Source organism: Hypanus sabinus, chromosome 10 (assembly GCF_030144855.1).
Source record: "Hypanus sabinus isolate sHypSab1 chromosome 10, sHypSab1.hap1, whole genome shotgun sequence".
Classification (NCBI taxonomy): domain Eukaryota; kingdom Metazoa; phylum Chordata; class Chondrichthyes; order Myliobatiformes; family Dasyatidae; genus Hypanus; species Hypanus sabinus.
This window is the reverse complement of record NC_082715.1, coordinates 134,912,860-134,932,192: the sequence shown is the minus strand read 5'-3', so window position 1 is coordinate 134,932,192 and position 19,333 is coordinate 134,912,860. Positions and strand designations below refer to the sequence as shown.

At 44.9% G+C, this 19,333-nt stretch overlaps 1 protein-coding gene across 1 annotated transcript in view; it reads right to left on the bottom strand.

Moving 5' to 3' along the window:
- The window catches only part of LOC132401143 (uncharacterized), an 82,632-nt gene that overhangs the window by 36,143 nt on the left and 27,156 nt on the right, over positions 1 to 19,333 (bottom strand). Inside the window, exons 5-7 of the mRNA XM_059983036.1 lie at positions 18,933 to 19,129; positions 16,156 to 16,369; positions 13,718 to 13,817 (exon numbers count right to left, since the gene is read on the bottom strand). Of these exons, the coding sequence (XP_059839019.1) occupies positions 13,718 to 13,817; positions 16,156 to 16,369; positions 18,933 to 19,129 (511 nt within the window). The remainder of the gene's footprint in view (positions 1 to 13,717; positions 13,818 to 16,155; positions 16,370 to 18,932; positions 19,130 to 19,333) is intronic.

The following is a 19,333-nucleotide window of genomic DNA, read 5'->3' as shown; positions in this document are numbered from 1 at the left end:
ACATTCTGAACACTGAATGGCTTGTGCAACTTGTAGAGCAAAGCCACCATACAGTATGTGACTATTGATTCAGTGATTATATGCATAATACAGAGATGCATATCTTTGTCAGCCATGCTAATGAATAGAAACACAGCCGCTAAAATTATGGCAGAATCTGTGGCAAAATACTTCATGCCTCAGCAGGAACCTCTTATTCATATCTTTTTGAACCGTGACCTTGGCCTCATGCTCTATTATCAATTAAAATTAAAGATCACAGTTTGCACATTAATGTTCCAATTTCTCTGGATAAGGAAAAGTTTACCTTTGAAGAAATTGTCACTTGTATGAGAATCTCTGAAAATGGGAGTAAAAGTATTAAAAATGAAAACTCATCATGGATTGACCATGTAATTAAAACTATATGCATTAGTCTCTAGGCAAATGGCCCTTCTGCACAGATGGAACAGTGGGAATGGAACATAGTCCAGTGGTGTGCTTCCCTTGCATGGCATGAGAAGTCAAGGAGATCTCCAGTGTCCCTGATAATACACCTGTGAGAAGGGAATCTGGTTGCAGCTCATTGTAGACCTTGTTAAGGAACTGGAGCTGGAGCTGATCGACCTTTGGATCATTCGGAAGACTGAAAGACTGATAGACAGGAGTTACAAGGAGGCAGTTACTTCTAAGTTACAAGAAACAGGTAGGTGGATAACTGTCTTGAAAAAGAAAAGAAAAAGGCACTCATTGCCTGGTACCCCTGCGGCCATTCCCCTCAACAATAAGTAGTTTTAGATGGTATTGTTGGCACAACCAACCAGAGGAAAGCCACAGTGGTCAGGTCTCAGGGTCTGTAGATCAGAAGAAGGGAAGATGCAAGCAGTAGTGACAGCGGATTCATTGGTTAGGAGATCAGACAAGTGGTTCTGTGGAACAGAACAAGACTCTCAGGTGCCAGGGAAGTCTCAGATTGAGTGCACAGCATCATTAAGGAGAATGATGAGCAGCCAGATGCCATGACACCAATGGTATAAATAAAAAGAATGATAAGGTCCTTCAAAGTGAGTTTAGGGAGCTAGTCTCCCTGGACAGGAACTTCATAAATGAAACATAAATGCAACATAAATGAAAGGACCCCAAGAATGCTACCCATGCTACGTGCTTGTGAGGGAAGCAATAGGAAGATAGTGCAATTTAACAGGTGGCTAAGCAGATGGCACAGGACAGAGGCTTCAGATTTATTGATCACTGTGTTCTTGTCCAGGGAAGGTAGGATGTGCACAAATAGGATAGTTTGCTCCTAAACTAGAGGACCACCAATATTCAAGCAGGAAGGTTTTCTAGTCTTACTTAGGTGGGGAGGGAGATGGGAGGGATTTAATCTAGAGTTTCAGAGGGGTAGGAACCACAGTGACAGGACATCAAGTGGAGTGGCTGTGGGAAAACCACAAGATGGAAACCAAAAGGTTGAGCATGGTAGGACAAAGGTTCTTGAGTTGTATCAATTTCAATGCAAGGTGTAATGTAGGTAAGGCAGATGAACGAAGAACGTGAATCCATATGTAGAATTATGATGTTGTAGCAATTAGTGAGAATTGGTTGGTTCAATGTTCAAGGGTCCATTGTTTTAGACATGATAGAGGTGGAGGCATTAAAGGGAAGGTATTACCTATCAGAGAAAATGTCACAGCAATGTTTAGTGAATAAACACTGGAGGGCTTGTCTACTAAGGCAATTTGGGTGGAACTGAATAATAATAATAATAATAATAATTTAATAATTCTGTCTCCCATCGGAGACATGTTTAGGTGGCAGATTAGGGAACGCTTCACAGATATGCAGGCCAAGTAGGAAATAAAATACCACCCATGGACCAAATCAGGAACATCTGTACCCAGATTGGGTGGTGCTTTGGGCAGTGTCTGTTCTCCGTGTTAGGGGTGGCTGAACCCAAAACCTGGGTGTGGGTATAAAAAAGTAATTCCCTTTCACTTTAGAAATGGAAGGATGACAATGGAACAGAGTAATATGGCTGCTGCCTGGGTATAGCCAGGGCATACCAGTAAGCGAACAGCTAGTGTACTCTGCTGTACAGGCAGGTAGGCACTGGGGAACCTGAAAAAGATATTGCCAGCATTTAAATTAGCCCACCAATCTGCGACTGCTGTAGGTGTTTCTCAGGGGAGCAGTCCACTTTGAAGTGAGACCACTCAAGCAGTTACAATAAGAAAGGCACCCATTAATTTGTAATTAGAAGTGAACAAATTCAAAATGTATGTATACTATTAAGAAATGGAATTTGAGACTGACATGACAGCATACAGTGACAAACTTCAACAGTTTATAGGACAATATCCCTTCACGGAAGTAAATGCACAACAAATACAGATCAACATAATCCCTATAGACATATTAAACCAAGTAAAACATGAAATAGCATAAGAGCCAGAAAGAAACCACCTAAAGACCACAACAATGCTATACCAGAAAATAATTAAGACGCCATCCCTCAAAGCACTGATGAAAATAGAATTATTTCAACAACTTACTCCACAAACTGCAACAGTAATAACATAGATGTAGAGCCTCTGTAGAACGCTGATGACAAAGCTAAGCTTACAGACAAAATTATCATTATGTAGCGCCTCATTTCCTAGCGTATCCGAACCGACTCACAATTAGATAGCCTACGGGGGTTTGCGAGCACAGAGCTTTGGAGCCTCTTCGCCATGGGGGGCCGGTTGACAGAGGCTTAAAAGTGAGGCTGAAGTTTTCGAATAAAGTTTTTCCTTCGACTGCAGTTACCGACTCCGTGTCGTAATTCTAGCGCTGCTTGTAGCACACCGCTACAATTGGTGACCCCGACGGTCCAAACGATTTTTGGACCAGAAATGACCGACGCCGCCTCTGTTCATGCGGTTTCGTTGAAACTGCCGGGTTTCTGGACACAGCGCCCGGACCTATAGTTCCAGCAAGCCGAAGCCCAATTCCACGTTTGCCGGATCACCTCAGAAGACACCCGCTACTACTACGTGGTGGGCTCCCTCGACCAGGACACAGCTGCCCAGTCGCGGAGTTCGTACAGTCGCCCCCGGCAGACGGCAAGTACACGGAATTCAAAGCCCTGCTCCTCAGGACTTTCGGACTCTCACGGCGCGAGCGGGCTGCCCGTTTACTGCACCTGGACGGCTTGGGCGACAGACCTCCATCGGCTTTAATGAATGAGATGTTGTCTCTGGCCGAGGGACACACAGGCCTCATGTTTGAGCAGGCATTCCTGGAGCAGCTGCCCGAGGACATACGCCTGCTGCTGTCCGACGCGGATTTCAGTGACCCCCGGAAGGTGGCAGCCCGGGCGGACTTGCTGTGGAACGCCAAAAAGGTGAGCGGGGCGTCCATCGCACAGATCTCCCAGCCACGCTCCCGGCAGCAAACCAGTCCAGGCCCGGCCGCAGAGCCCACTAACCCCCGGCCCAATGACCACTGGTGCTTCTACCACCAGCAGTGGGGCGCAGAAGCCCGCCGTTGCCGCCCGCCCTGCAAGTTCCCGGGAAACGCCAGGGCCAGCCGCCGCTGATGGCTACGGCGGCTGGCCATCGGGATAGCCTCCTGTATGTGTGGGATAGCAGGTCGGGACGCCGGTTTTTGGTCAATACTGGGGCTGAGGTCAGCGTTTTACCTCCGACGAGTTACGACACCCGCAGCAGGGCACCGGGTCCCCCCCTGCGGGCCGTGAATGGCAGCACAGTAAGGACCTATGGCACCCGTCAGGTGCAGCTACAGTTCGGCCCCAGCCAGTTCACGTGGGACTTCACACTGGCCGCCGTAGCCCAACCGCTTCTGGGTGCGGATTTTTTGCGAGCTCACAGCCTGCTGGTTGACCTGCCCAGGAAGAGACTGGTACACGCCGAGACCTTTCAGACGTTCTCCCTGGGCGCGGCCCAGTTGCCAGCCCCTCACCTCGGCTCCATCACGCTGTCCGACAACGATTTCACCAGGGTCCTGGCGGAGTTCCCATCGGTTCTGGCACCGCAGTTCACAGCAGCCATGCCCAGGCACGGCGTACAGCACCACATCCCGACACAGGGACCACCCCTCCATGCCCGTGCTCGGCGGCTTCCCCCGGACAAGCTCCGACTGGCGAAGGAGGAGTTCCAGAGAATGGAGGAATTGGGGATCATCCGGCGGTCCGACAGCCCCTGGGCTTCCCCCCTGCACATGGTGCCCAAAGCGACGGGGGGCTGGAGACCGTGCGGCGACTACCGCAGGCTGAACGAGGCTACCACACCGGACCGCTACCCTGTGCCGCACATTCAGGACTTTGCGGCAAACCTGCACGGCGCCCGGATCTTCTCCAAGGTCGACCTTGTCCGAGGGTACCATCAAATCCCGATGCATCCTGACGACGTCCCCAAAACGGCTCTCATCACCCCGTTTGGCCTCTTCGAGTTCCTCCGCATGCCGTTCGGCCTGAAGAATGCCGCACAGACGTTCCAGCGGTTAATGGACGCGGTGGGACGGGACCTGGACTTCGCTTTCATCTATTTGGATGACATCCTCATAGCCAGCGGCAGTCGTCAGGAGCATCTGTCCCACCTCCGTCAACTCTGCGCCTGACTGAGTGAGTACGGTCTTACAATCAACCCTGCCAAATGCCAGTTCGGACTTGATACCATTGACTTCCTGGGCCACAGGATTACTAAAGACGGGGCAACCCCTCTGCCCGCTAAGGTAGATGCGGTCCGCCACTTCCCCCGACCCACCACGATCAAAGGCCTTCAGGAATTCGTAGGTATGGTCAATTTCTACCGCCGCTTCCTCCCTTCAGCTGCCCGGATCATGCGCCCCCTGTTCGCCCTGATGTCGGGTCCGAGCAAGAACATTACCTGGGACGAGGAGTCCGCCGCCGCTTTCGTTCAAACGAAGGAAGCTTTGGCTGACGCCGCAATGCTAGTACATCCCAGAATGGACACCCCTACCGCCCTCACAGTGGACGCATCAAACACGGCAGTCGGTGGGGTGCTGGAGCAGCTCATCGCAGGTCGCTGGCAACCCCTGGCGTTTTTCAGCAAACACCTGCGGCCACCCGAGCTCAAGTACAGTGCTTTTGACCGGGAACTGTTGGCGCTCTACCTGGCAATCCGGCATTTCAGGTACTTCCTAGAAGGCCGGCCCTTCACCGCGTTCACGGACCACAAACCGCTTACCTTTGCGTTTACGAAAGCATCCGACCCCTGGTCATCCCGCCAGCAACGCCACCTGTCCTACATCTCTGAATACACAACGGATGTCCGGCACGTCTCGGGTAAGGACAATGTCGTGGCGGATGCGCTCTCTCGCCCTACCGTTCATGCCCTTTCCCAAGGGGTAGACTTTGAGGCACTGGCAGAGGCACAGCAGGTAGATGAGGAGATTCCGAGTTACAGGACTGCAGTCTCTGGTTAGCAGCTCCAGGACTTCCCCGTGGGCCCAGGTGAGAGGACCCTACTCTGTGACGTCGCCACCGGCCGGCCCCGTCCGGTCGTCCCCGCAGCCTGTCGGCGACGTGTTTTCGACTCCATTCATAACTTGGCGCATCCCTCCATCCGGACAACTGTCCGGCTGGTTTCCAGCAGGTTCGTTTGGCACGGTCTCCGCAAACAGGTCAGTGAATGGGCCAGAACGTGCATGCACTGCCAGACGGCCAAGGTTCAGCGGCACACCAAAGCCCCACCGCAGCAGTTCCATCCCGCCCACCGGCGTTTCGACCACATTCATGTGGATATCGTGGGCCCCCTGCCAGTGTTGCGCGGAGCGCGTTACCTCCTGACTATCGTGGACCGGTTCACAAGATGGCCAGAGGCGGTCCCGCTCACCGACACCACCTCCGAATCTTGCGCCCGAGCCCTGCTCACCACCTGGATATCCCGCTTTGGTGTACCAGCCCACATTACCTCCGACAGAGGCGCCCAGTTCACCTCCAGCCTGTGGTCAGCTATGGCCAGCCTTTTGGGGACTCAGCTGCACCACACCACTGCCTACCACCCACAGTCGAACGGGCTAGTGGAGCGTTTCCACTGTCACCTGAAGTCGGCCCTCATGGCCCACCTGCGAGGAGCCAACTGGGCGGACGAGCTTCCCTGGGTCCTTCTCGGCATCCGCACAGCGCCCAAGGACGACCTGCACGCCTCGTCGGCCGAGTTGGTATACGGCGCGCCCCTGGCCGTCCCCGGGGAGTTCCTACCAGCCCCGAGGGGGCAAGAGGAAGAACCCGCTGCAGTCCTGGGCAGACTTCGCGAGAAGCTCGGTAACCTGGCCCCCATACCCACGTCACAGCATGGGCGGCACCCGACCTGCGTACCCAAAGACCTACGGAACTGTAAGTTTGTGTTTGTACGAAGGGGCGGGCATCGGCCGCCGCTGCAGCGGCCATACGAGGGGCCGTTTACGGTGCTCCGGAACAACGGGTCCACGTTCGTGCTGGACGTTGGGGGGAAGGAGGAGGTTTTCACGGTGGACCGCCTCAAGCCGGCCCATGTGGACCTGGCGCAACCGGCCGAGTTTCCGGCGCCTCGGCGCAGAGGCCGACCTCCCAAGCAGGTTCTGGCCCAGGCTGTGGACATTGGGGGGTGTATCGCCGGTTCTGGGGGGGGGTTATGTAGCGCCTCATTTCCTAGCGTATCCGAACCGACTCACAATTAGATAGCCTACGGGGGTTTGCGAGCACAGAGCTTTGGAGCCTCTTCGCCATGGGGGGCCGGTTGACAGAGGCTTAAAAGTGAGGCTGAAGTTTTCGAATAAAGTTTTTCCTTCGACTGCAGTTACCGACTCCGTGTCGTAATTCTAGCGCTGCTTGTAGCACACCGCTACAATTACATTTAACACCACACTAACAGTATATATAGGAACTGACCCAACAAAAAGACCATACATACCCAAACAAAACATGTCATCAAAATTTGCAAAAATTGTTAATACTCCCAACAATGTTACATTACCACACTTGGAGCACTCTGTACAGTTTTGGTCACTCTATCATCCAAAAGGTGTGGTTAAACTGGAAAGAGTACAAAGAAGATTTACTGAGATATTACCAGGACCAGAAAGCCTGAGTTAGTTACAGGGAGATATCAGCCAGATTAGGTTTTTAATTTTTGTAATGTTAGAGAATGAGGTGCAATCTTTAGAAGTGTTTAAATTATGAGAGGTGGATAAGGTGGATGGTAGCAGTCTTTTCCCCAGGAGAGTTCAAATGTATGGGGTATAGGTTTAGTATGGGAGGGGAATGATTGAAAACGGACAGGATAGCAACTTTTCCACACAGAGGGTGGAATGAGCTGCCAGGGGAAGTGATTAATACAGGTGCAATAGTATCATTTGAGAAACACTTGGATGGGTACAAGGAAGGGCGGAGGTTGAAAAGATATCAAAGTCAGGGGAAATTGTGACTAGCTGGGTAGCCAAGTGGTCAACATGGACTCATTGGGATGAAGACATGCATCCATGCTGTACTACTCTATGACTCTGTCTTCACACAATACAAATTTTAGTGATGCTCTGAAATCCACACTGCTTCTTTGGTTGTTAATCCTACTGGATGTCAGCCAGTGCCTTTTTCCCAGGGTGGCAATGGCTAACACAATAGGACATACTTTTGATGGTGATTGGAGGAAAGTACAGGGGAAATGCCAGAGGTAGGTTTTTATATATACAGAGAGTGGTAATTGCATGAAATGCACTACTGGGGGCAGAGCTAAAGGCAGATACATTAGAAACAAATAAATTCTTGGGCTTCTAGCCAAGTAAAGGTATTGATTTCAAATGACATTTTGTTGACAAACTGCTATTTTCATCAGGGATAATGCAAAGGCATGTCTAGTCCGGCGGTATAAATACCCCGGTCATCCATCCCTCCTGATTGATTCATCCTCATCCAATCAGGTTCATCGCATCCGCCGGGAAAGCACATTAGGAACATTTAAAATACTTTTAGATAGGCACGTAGATGATAGAAAAATGGAGGAGTATGTGGGAAGGATAATTAGATTGGTCTTGGAGTATGTTAAAAGTCAGCATAACATTATAGGATGAAGAGCTGTACTGTTCTGTGTTCTATGTCCCTTGGAGATAATTAGCTATCTTTCACTGTATGAAAAAATTATTGCTAGTTCAGAATTTGCATTGACATAGAACATAGCATAGTATAGAACAACACAGTACAAGCCTTTGATCCATGATGTTGTGCTGACCTTTTAACCTATTCTCATATCAATCTAACTCTTCCCTCTTGCAAAACCAAGTACCTATCCAAGAGCTCCTAAATGCTCCTTATGTGTCTGTCTCGACCTCCACTCCTGGCAGGACGTTCAATACAGTTACCACTCTCTCTAAAAAACTTAACTTTGACACAATCTCTTCTCGGCTTCCAGCTGGGTACAGGTATTGATTTTAACCAATATTTTGATGACAAACTCTTCCATCTTCGCCAAGGATAATGCTAAGGCATATCTAGTTTGGTGCAGTATAGACCACCATTGCCCATCCCTCCTGATTGATTAGTCCTCAATCAAACAGGTTTCCGCTGTCCCAGAACTTTAGCAAAGACAAAGGTCTCGCCCTAAGTAAGAACTAGAATGTGATTGTAAACAAGTGGGATGGCAACAACCTGATTGGTTGAGGACTAACCATGCAGAAGACACAGACGACAGGGGTATATATAACTGCCAGAATAGACATGCCTAGGCATCATCCCTGTTGAAGATGGCAGAGTTTGTCATTGAAACATGGCTAAAATTGATACCTGTAACCACCTGGAAGGAAGCCCAAGAAGAGTTTATTCATCATATACACAGGGAAAGCACTAAGTAATTTGTTTTTAAACCTCTGTCATACCCCCACACCTTCCTCCAATTACCTTTAAATTATGGCTCCTCATCTGAGGTAACTACAGATGTAAAGTATTCAGTTAGAACCTCACTAATATTCCCTAGTTATTCTCTTACTGCTAATATACAGTGCCTATAAAAAGTATTCACCCCACCCCCTAAGTTTTCATGTTTTATTGTTATACAACATTGAATCACAGTGCATTTAATTTGGCTTTTCTGACACTGATCATCAGAAAAAGACCTTTTCATGTCAAAGTGAAAACCAATCTCTACAAAGTGATCTAAATTAATAAATGATGATAACATCGACTCAGGCCTGAGAGGCCAGCGTCGGGCATTTTCATGCCCTACAAGGTGCAGAATGAAAGACTGTGTGGCACGCCACCCCTCACACAGACATTTCACAGTATTTTTTCTTTATTTTACAAGGTCGAGTTGCGAGCTCAACACTCAACCTGGCACAGATGGGAAGCGTACTCGGGAACGGCCCGACTAGATTTGAACCCGGGAACTTCCGTTCCAGAGTCTGGCGCTGATGTCACTGCGCCACCAGCTGACCCAAATTAATAAAACACAAAATAAATGGCTGCATAAGTTTTCACCCCCTTTAATACGACACACCATTTAATCACTGGTGCAGCCAATTCGTTTTGGAAGTCACATCATTAGTTAAATGAAGATCACCTGTGTAGTCAAGGTGCTTCAATTAATTGTAGATAAACATATATCTGTACCTGGAAAGTCCAACTGCTGGTGAGTCAGTATCCTGGCAAAAATTATGCCATAAAGACAAAAGAACACTCCAAGCAACTCTGTGAAAAGGTTATTGAAAAGCACAAGTCAGGAAATGGATATAAGAACATTTCCAAGTCACTGAATATCCTTTGGAGGACAGATAAGTCAATCATCAAGAAATGGAAAGAATATGGCACAGCTCTAAATCTGCTTACAGCAGGCTGTCCTCAAAAATGGGTGACCATACAAGAAGGGGAGAGGCCACTAAGAGACCTATGACAATCCTGGAGGAATCAGAAGCTTCAGTGGCTGAGATGGGAGAGATTGTGCCACTGTTGCTTGGGTGCTTCACCAGTTGCAGCTTTATGGGAGAACGGTAAAGAGGAAGTCACTGTTGAAAAAACAACTCATGTGCAATCAAGATTTGATTTTATCAGAAGGCATGTGGGAGACTCTGAAGTCAGCTGGAAGAAGGTTCTATGGTCTGATGAAACCAAAATTGAGCTCTTTGCCACAAGGTAAACACTGCACATCATCAAAACACACCATCCCTACCGTAGAGCATAGTGATGGCTGCATCATGCTGTGGGGATACTTCCTGCAGTTGGCCTTGGAAGGCTTATGAAGGTGGAGGGTAAAATGAGTGCACCAAAATACAGGGAAATCCTGGAGAAAAACCTAATGCAGTCTGCAAAGAACTGTGACTTCAAAGAAGTTATGTTTTCTAACAAGAATGACCCAAGCATAAACCCAAAGCTACACATGAATGGCTTAAAAACAACAAAGTTAATGTCTTGTAGTGGCCAAGTCAGAGTCCAGACCTCAATCCAATTGAGAATTTGTGGCTGGACTTAAAGGGCTGTTCACTCAGGATCCCCATGCAATCTGACAGAGCTAGACCAGGTTTTTAAAGAACAAAGGAGAAAAATTGCAGTGTCCAGATGTACAAAGCTAGTAGAGACCTATCCACACAGACTCAAGGCTGTAATTGCTGCCAAAGGTGCATCTACTAAATACTGACTTGAAGGGGGTGAGTAATTATGCAATCAATTAATTTGTATTTAATAATTTAAATTTATATTAATATGGTTTTACTTTGACATGAAAGAGTTTTTTCTCTTGATCAGAGTCAGAAAAGCCTAATTAAATCTACTGTGATTCAGTTTCAGTTTATTGTCATTTAGAAACCACAAATGCAATGCAGTTAAAAAATGAGACAACGTTCCTCCAGAATGATATCACAAAAGCATATGACAAAACAGACTACACCAGAAAATCCACATAATGTTTGGCAATCCCCAATCCAGAGTCCGGAGAGGCTGCTGCGTATTAATATCGCGCTACCGTCTTAGCGCGTTCCCCGGAAAGGAGCTCCAAATGCACCAGACAAAACAAGACCAAAAACTAAAGCTACAAGACCTGCACAAAACCACATAGTTACAACAGTGCAAACAATAGCATAATTGATTAAAAAAAACAGACCACAGACACAGTAAAAATATTCCAAAGATGTTAAAGGATCATAAGTTCAAAAGAAATCACCACACAGTTTCCACAAGTCCCCAGGGTCCTGACAGACTCGCCTTCCCACGCCGGCAGCAGAAGGGAATACCCCCGCTATGGACTTCCACGGCGCTGCCCGACTCAGCCTCGCAGACGCAGGAGACAATGAAAGCTCCGTCAAACCCAGCCTCGCAGACGCAGCACACACTGAAAGCAACCTGACCGCAGCAGACTCCAAGTCTGTCAAACCTCCAAGCCGACAACCATCCCCTCCGGCACAGCTTCCCCAAGCACCATCCTCTGCCGAGCGTATTAAGACGGCCCCGCCAACGGCCATCAGCAACGCGACCCCGAGGACTGGGGGCCTGTTCTTCCCAGCAAAGTCCCAGACCTTACAGCAGCAGCAGCAGCAACGAAGAAGGTCTTCCTGGAGATTTCCAGATGTTCCTCTGTGCTCCCACATCCATTTTCAATCGATTATCATTGCGCACAGCACCCCACTTCACAAATAACAGATAATCAGCTCCAGAGGCTTCAAGGTTGTAAAACAATAAAACATGAAAACTTCCAAGGGGGTGGGTTGAATACTTTTTATATGTTGTATATCGTCACCTTGTCAAAAAACTCAAACAATTTAGAATGACATGACTTGCTTCTAGCCATGCTGGTTCTCCCTCATTTGCCATGGTTTTCCAAATGCTCACAAATCCTATCCCTCAGAATTCTCTCCAGCAACTTGCCTACTACTGATGTGAGACTCACTGGTTTATAGTTTCCAGGATTATCCCTGACAAGAGAAAATCTGCAGATGCTGGAAACCCGAGCAACACACACAATTTTGTGTGTGTTGCTAGGATTAACCCTGGTTCCCTTCTTGAATAATAGGTCTATATTAGCTACTTGCCATCCTTCCGGGACCTCATCTGTGGCTAGAGAGGACAGGAAGATATTGGTCAAGGCCACAGTCACTTCTTGAGTTGTTTTGTAGCATCTTTATAATCCTACTGTGCTCTGTTGGAATTTGGCTACTTCAGCTTTACATGCCTTTCCTTTCTCTTCTTGGCTAAATGTATCACCTCTCTGACAGCCAAGGTTCTCTTACCTTGCCTTCCTTATCCTTCCATCTGATTGGAACATAAAGTACCTGTCCTGTACTCCTTGCAGTTGGTCTTTTTAGAAACTCTACACATGACAGATGTGGACTTGCTCCCTGCCTGTTTCATGCTCCCATAATTTGTCCTGCTCAAGTTTAATACTCTCCCGCAAGGTTCATACTTATTCTTATCTTAGCTATCTTAAAATTTAAGGAGCTGTATCACTGTTCCCTAACTACTTAATCACTGAATGCTTGTCACCTGGCCAAGCTTATTACCCAACATAAGATTCAGTACAGCCCTTCCTCATGATGGATTATCTATACACTAATTTAAGAAACTCTCCTGGATGCACCTATCAAATTCTGCCCCATCTAAACCTCCTGCATTCAGAAGATCCCAGATTACATTAGGGAATTTGAAGTCCCCTAAGATAATAATCCTTTTGTTTTTATTCCTTTCCTTAATCTGCCTGCATATCTGTTCCTCAATGTCTCTGTGCTATTGGAGGACTGTAGAACAAACCTATTACAGTGATTGCACCATTCCTATTTTCGAGTTCCACACATACAGACTCAGTGGACAAGCCCTCCATTATGTCTCCTCTGAGAGGAGCTGTGATATTATCCCTGTTTAGCAGTGCAACTCCCCCAACTCTTTTAACTCATCTTTTCTACAACATTGAAACTTGGAGACAGAAAACACATGTTGGATGATGCGGTGAGGTATGATTAAGAGTCCAGATGTGTGCTCAGTACCTAATGGGGTGGACTGGCACTAAACAAGGACTTTGTTTCAAAGTCCTGTTGGAGATGAATTTCATAGACTTTGATAAGATTACTTGGGGAATTATCCATTGTTCATCGTCATAAATTTTCTTAGAGCTATGAATCTACTTCTTGTGCTGCTAGTTGCATGACAAAACATGGAAGAACACAGACAATGAACAATGACTCTGCACTGCAAAATTTGGTATAAAGTCACAGAATCATAGAGAGGAAAGAATAGGGCAGAGATTTCAGAGGTATGTTTTCTATTGTACTGAATCTACAACGTTTGTATTTGAGATAAAACCTACTGTTTACTCCAACTTCTCATGTGCAGTTCCTTAATGCCAAGAGCTGAATTATCTCAAGTCTCTATCCAATGATTTTTTAAATGTTTCTGTTACATTATTTTCTGATCAAATTTTCTTAGCCTTTCCAAGATCAGCAATTCACTAGATGTGAACCATCCTCCACCACTTCTGCATAGTTTGCATGAAGTGACCCACAGACAAACAGACACAAAGTAACTTGTTTGACTGACACACCATCAGCCAAAATAAATAGTTATATCTTCCGTTACCATTACACTTCAACATTATCTACCATTAACAAAATACACCTCAATAATCCTCTTGTTCAAGATTGTTAACCAGCAAATTCTCAAGGAATGTTAGGAAGGGGCAATATAGGTTGTCTCAGATAATGAAGCTGGATCCCAGAAATTAATAGATTCAAACAAATTGCAACATGGTCTGGCTCCCATTCTCACCTGGTGGAAAGCTGTTGCTTCATAGTATTATGAGATATTACACCAGTCCCAGGTTGTCTTTGCCTGGAACTTTGCTCTCGGTCTCCAGGGTGAAGTAAGGCTGCAAGGAAAGGACAATTTGATGAATAAACTGAATTGTAATGCTAGCTGCAATTCCCCAAGGAGGTCATTACTATACAGCTGATAATTCAAATAACATATAGCACAAGACCTTCGGACAAGGAAGTTTTGCTGAGCAAATTAAACCAATGATTTCTCATTAATCTAATTCCTCTTAAGCACACATTGACCATATCCCTCTCTTCTCTGCATATTCATGTGCCTTATTAAGAGTCTATTAAATGCTGCTATACTATTTGACTCTACCACCATCTTTAGCTGTATAATGCAGGCCTTTACCATTGTGTTTTTAAAATAATCTTCTCGCACACGTCCTTTGTAATTTTCCCCTCTCACCTTAAATACATATGATACTACATTTTTCAATCTTCAAATATATATACACTGGCTGTTTACTATCTCTATATTTCACAAAGAGTCTATATTTCACAAAGAAACTTCAATCTAACTACTGTTTTACCCAGCAAGCTAGTCCCAAGTGCCTTTCTTTGGCCCAATGCCCTCTAAACCTCTCCTATCCATGTACATATCTAGATAGTTTTTAGATGTTGCCAATGTGCCCATCTCAGCTAAATTTCTGGCAGCTCATTCCAAATAATCACCACTTTTACATGAAGATGCTGTTCAATTTAAATGCCTCTTCATCTCCTGCTCTTGATATTTATTGCTTATTTATTTACAATTACCTTTTTCTTTTATATTTGCAGTTTGTGGGTATGCACAGTAAATCCAAGAAACACAATAGAATCAGTGAAAAACTGCATCCAACAGGATAGACAAACAACCCATGTACAAAGGACAGCAAACATTGCAAATACAAAAGAATAAATAAATAAATACACAATAAATATCGAGAACCTGAGGTAGAGAGTCCTTGAGATCTCTGATCTTGAACTATATCCTCTTCTGTTTAGCACTCTTTCCCTGGAATAACTACATACTTTCACCCTGTCTATGCCCCTCGTCGTCTTCTATATCTTTATCAAGTTATCGCTTAGTCTCTTGCATACCAGACAATACAGTCCTAGTTTACGTAACCTCTCCTTGTAACTCAGGCCCCCAAATCCTGGCAAAATCCAGATAAATCTTCTCTGCTCTCTTTCTAGTTTAATATTATCCTTTCCTGTACTAGGATGACCTCAACAATGCCTTATATAATTGCATCAACTTCCAATCAATGGAGACCAGCATACCAAATGTCTGTATCCTTCCCTTTGACTTCACCCCATGGGTGACCCTACAGGAGCAAAGTGGGATCTCAGGAACTCTCAACCCTCTCCACCACAAAAAGGTGATGGCCTTAGGGGACAATGATGTTGCCAGGTCTTGAGGGACTGGGTTATAGGGGTAGATTGAGCAGGTCTGGACTTTATTTGCTGGAACATAGGAGAAAGAGGGTTGATCTGATGGAAGTGTATGAAATTATAAAGGGCATAGATCAGGTGAATAAGCACTGGATTGCAGCATCAACAACAAGAGAATATAGATTTATGTTCAAAGGGTACTGAGTTAATAGGAATCTGGGGGCAATTTTTCATCTAGATTGTCATCAGTATAAGAAATGAGTAGTCAGAGGACAGGAAGTAGTTAAGGCAAATACATTAACAATTTTAAAAGCTACTTGTACCAATACAGAAAGCATAGAACAGTACATTACAGTACAGGCCCTTCAGCCCATGGTAATATGCTGACCTTTTAACCTACTCAAAGATCAATCTAACCTTTCGGACACACTTGGCTCTCCATTTTTCTTTCATCCATGTACATGGACTAGGTTAAGAGCAGGGGTGTCCAACCTTTTTGTTCATGCCATGGATCAATACCATTAAGCAAGGGGTCTGGATCCCAGGTTGGGAACCCCTGGGTTTAGAGGGATATGGGCCAAATGCAAACAAATGAGACTAGCTTAGATGAATCCTGACGAAGGGTCTTGGCCCGAAATGTCGACAGTGCTTCTCCCTATAGATGCTGCCTGGCCTGCTGTGTTCCACCAGCATTTTGTGTGTGTTGCTTAGATGAGAACCTTGTTCAGCATAGCCCAGTTGGGCTGAAGGGCCTTTGTACTGTACAACTCTGATTGTATGACTCAGATGCTTAGCTGAAAATAATAGGTAAATTGTACTTTTATTGTCACATTTATGTAAGTATAGTGAAAAACTGTGCAGATCAATTCATTACAATGAGGCATTGTGCAAACAAGAGGTCAAGTGTGCACTAACCAGTGATTTTAATAGTTAAATTGAGTTGAATATTAAGGAGATTATGTTTGCTGGTAGCATTGGGAAAGTGGCAACAAAACGTTAAGATTTAAGTGTTACCTTTTACTAACATATTTTCGGTGAGCGCAATGTCATGTAATTGACATATTTTCAGAGTTTTCCTGTAGTCCTTCAGGCACTGTTTGTAAAAGGTGTTGGCTGCCTCTCCCATTTCTCCTCCCATTGTAGTTAGTAAAGAATGGCAGGCAATGGAATGCTCCACCCCTTGCGCATGTAGGCATTTTTCCATTAACTCTTCCTGATGTTGTTTGTTCTACAATAGTTAGAGAGAGAAAAAAACAACTTAAAGGTGAATACTGAAGCATTGCTCTCAGAATTGCACATGCTCCAGCACTTGGGTTGTGGCCTAAAAAAAGTGGTGAACGGGGTCCACAAAGAAAAAGGTTCTTTTTTGTGACAGGAAGCCAGGAGGCCTTACCTCCCTTCAGCCAGGGAATAGTTTGCCGCAATGAATGGCACAGGCTGCATTGTGGAGTAAGAGTGAAAGAAATATTATGATCTTACAAGGGTTAGCATTCTCACACATCAAAATGCATCATGTACAGGCTACAACACTTGGACCACTCAAACAGCAGATCATGCACCCTAGATGCTAAAAGACTGTTAGATACATGGGTTATGACCAAAGGGAAAAAATGTGTGGAGTCGCTTAGTACTTTAGTGCAAGAGTGTTTACTAAGTGTATCAAAAATCAAACTTGGGGAAAATAGGAAAAAGAAAACAACAAATATTTACAAAAAGATAACCACCTGAAAAACACAATAATAGCTTCATACTATTATTGTCCAGGTGAACTCCTGGCAACCTCTATCTCTCAGAGGACAAGGAGCTCCTTTTTATTCAGCTCTAGGACATACCATCTTTAAATACTAACAACGTTAATTTAAGCCTACTCATGAATTAGAATATGATCAATGTAACAATGTAGTTACAATCATTTTACAAAATAAACAGAAGTATCTACCTTAAAACAACATATACACCTTTACACATCCTCATTACTATGGAAATTGAACATTCCATCATATATGGCAGGAAAGGCACCATAAAGCCAACAAGAGCTCATCAGCTCAGTTTAGGACCCATTATGAGAACATACCAGGGAAGATACTGATGTGCGTACAATCAGCACTACGACAGCACAATGGTTTAGCATTTACCAAGTGAAATCCATCACACTGGCAATTAGGTAGACAGTTACACACACATACCTCTTAAGAAAAAAAAAGTAACTATAGTAGACTACTTGTCCACTAATCAATACATTCAAAGCTGTCTTTTACCTTAGCACTCCTTTCCTGCACTTACTCCACATCTCTTCATTTCCTTGATTATGTTCAGCAAACTTAATTTACTGAAGAGAGAGAGATCCAGAAGGGAGAAATGTGCTGCCAAACAGGAGAAGGGGGAGAAAGCAACTTTCATTAAATCCAATTGGAGGTGATGAGAAAGTTTAGGGCGTGTCAACACATGAAGTGGCTATTATCAGACCCTAACAATGCTCCATTATGTGCTCTCCAGGATGCCCTATGTCTCAGTTTGTCATATCACTTGCTGTAGCCAACCCTGCACCAACCTTCAAAGGCAGGACATCCACACCAATCTCAGGACGAATTATTGCTGTGAGATGGCTAGCAAAGGGTGAAGTTTCTTACCGGATTCCCACTATAGCAACACACAACAGTAAAGGTTTGCTCTGATTTCCTACAAGAGCACTTAGTTGAAGTGGATGGCTCTTTTAAAGTACAATGAAGTAACATACCAGTCACTGTTCAAACTGGAGGATGTAAAGTGCTATAATGTAGGTACTAATGTGGATACCTGCATTTTGAACTGGCCAGAACCATTCTTTACTTGGTACCAAGCACTTATTTGGCCTTTATTATTGTGGTGTTCCATTATATTTGTTGGAAAACAGATAGGAAATAGAAGCCAATAAAGCAGATTATTCACACAGTGCTGCCCTTAAAAACAAGGAAATCAAATGATAAAAATTGCGGATCTCTGGAAACTTTGCTTATGAGTTTTCTCCAAAACGTGGTTGGCCATAGCTTTTACATTTAAGGGGTGCTAATTCCTTATGAAGAGCTCCATGTTCTGGGTGGGGGTGCAGTCAGAAGTTAAAGTACAGCTGATTAACTAAACCTTGAGGAATTCCACAATGCTATCATTCCATCTCACATTACTTGCTGAAGGAAAACATGTAGATTGCTTTTCCTTGTGTAAAGAGTAAGTGACTTCTTGATGCTCCGTAGAGAAGCAAACTGTGAGATGGGGTACAGATGAGAGACCACTGCAGGAAATTATCTGAAGCTGAGAAAGTTGAGGGTAGTTGTGAACTTTAACAAGTAGGCATCTGTGTTCAATCTGCATATGCAGCCTGCTTACAGAAGGTCAAATAACTCTGCCAGTGATGTCTTTGAAAACTAGAGATAATGCTCTTCAGAGAAATTCAAGATTGAAACAGGCGGAGTCAAAGATAGTAGATGTGAATCTTTTCAGGCCTTCTCACTCAGAGTCCCTGGTCAAGGCTGTGTTGCCTCAGACTGAACAGAACAATGCGGTGCAACAAAAACACACCTTGCTTTCAGGCTGTGTTTTACTATTCAAGTCAAAACAAGGAATTCTCATTTTATCCCTTCATCTTTATTTACACACATCTGTGTGGAAACATTGTCAAGCGGCAATATTTCACTGGTTATAACACATTTTGGAAAACTACCAAAAACTACCAAGAGTAAGTAAAGTTTTGTTCAAAAAAACCAATCCTTTGCAAAAAAAAACTATATTCAGAAAGCACTGAATGCTGTTCTCACCTTTAACATTCTATTTGTATCTTGATTCCTCATTTCTAGTTGCCCCAATTCTTCAGCTGTAAAAGACCTGCTTTCTCTCAGATTGACTGGTTGCACCTTCAACTCATGTGGAGTTCTGGGCACGTTACCATCTTGCTCGATGGAGGCCGTTGCATTTGCGAGATTGGTTGATACAGCAATCTTTGGCAAGCTATTCACTGGAATTGAAATAAAACCCAAAAACATACAAACATCTTTAAAAAACTTATTATGGAGGCTACTCTTTGGATGAAAAGATAAGGGGGCTGATTTTCAAGTTTACAGACAGCTCACAAATTGGCAGAGTTGTTGATATTAAAGAAAGGTCAGTGAACATTGTTTACTTGGATTTTTAGAAAACCTTTGACAAAATGTCATGCTCT